Source organism: Odontomachus brunneus, unplaced genomic scaffold (assembly GCF_010583005.1).
Source record: "Odontomachus brunneus isolate Ranch 3 - 2012 unplaced genomic scaffold, Obru_v1 Obru_scaffold_048, whole genome shotgun sequence".
Lineage (NCBI taxonomy): Eukaryota > Metazoa > Arthropoda > Insecta > Hymenoptera > Formicidae > Odontomachus > Odontomachus brunneus.
This window is the reverse complement of record NW_022639498.1, coordinates 283430-284435: the sequence shown is the minus strand read 5'-3', so window position 1 is coordinate 284435 and position 1006 is coordinate 283430. Positions and strand designations below refer to the sequence as shown.

The 1006-nt window shown below is 46.0% G+C and overlaps 1 protein-coding gene across 1 annotated transcript in view; it reads left to right on the top strand.

The window, feature by feature from the left end:
- The window catches only part of LOC116845005 (tubulin beta chain-like), a 9232-nt gene extending 8717 nt beyond the window's left edge, over positions 1–515 (top strand). Inside the window, exon 5 of the mRNA XM_032817228.1 lies at positions 166–515. Coding sequence (XP_032673119.1) covers positions 166–384 — 219 coding nt within the window. The 3' untranslated portion in view covers positions 385–515. The remainder of the gene's footprint in view (positions 1–165) is intronic.
- The last annotated feature ends 491 nt before the right edge of the window (positions 516–1006 follow it).

Below are 1006 nucleotides of genomic sequence, written 5' to 3'. Positions count from 1 at the left end.
TATATATATATATATATATATATATATATATATATATATATATATATCTTCAACGGACAAGACGACCGATACGTATTACGTTACAGTTCAAGGAACAAAAAAATTTATCGAGTCTCTCATCGGACTCATTGCGAAATATAAAAAAATGCCCCTCACATTTCGTAGGAATTGTTCAAGCGAGTATCGGAGCAATTCACGGCGATGTTCCGGCGCAAAGCCTTCCTTCACTGGTACACCGGCGAGGGTATGGACGATATGGAGTTCACCGAAGCCGAGAGCAACATGAACGACCTCGTGTCCGAGTATCAGCAGTATCAGGAAGCCACTGCCGAGGAGGAGGGCGAGTTCGACGAGGAGGAGGAGGGCGAGGGCGAGGACAAGTGATCGTCCCATCTTCCGGGGGATGTTTATCGAGTGCTTGTACACCTGCTTCCTTTCCACTTCGCACCCTCCTCTTTATATAGTTATATCGTCGTATCCTGTTAGTGTAAAATAATATGTGGTCGAGCTAACGTTACCCGACACTTTGTGTTCTCCTCTTGTCTTCCGTCGCGTCTTATCGTCGAAAGGTATATAAAATAAAGAACGTTCAGCTCCTCTCTATTTTCGCCCCGCAAGAAACTCATTCCCATCCGCGCGTCCTTCTCTATATCTATCCCTCTGCCTCTCTTTCTCAACGTGTCTACACAACGCGGCGAAACGGAACACGGTCTCGCGTGCTGGGGTTTGCGCTTGGTTTCCGGGTAACCTCCGGTCGCTACGGGGATAATGCGAAATGTACGTATCGGAGAAACGTTTCCAGCTTACTCTCCTTCAAGTAGTACACTGCGCAAGTAAGCACCACGTTCGGAGAGGTGTTTGCCTTACCATCCGCCCGCGTATTCGGTCCTTGTGTTGCAGAGAAACTTTAATTTAAAATTGTAATCAACCTTTTTTGCACAAGTTTGTCCACACTCCTGCATTTGATACTGACTATTCGAAGTAGCACAATTGTGGCATATTTCAC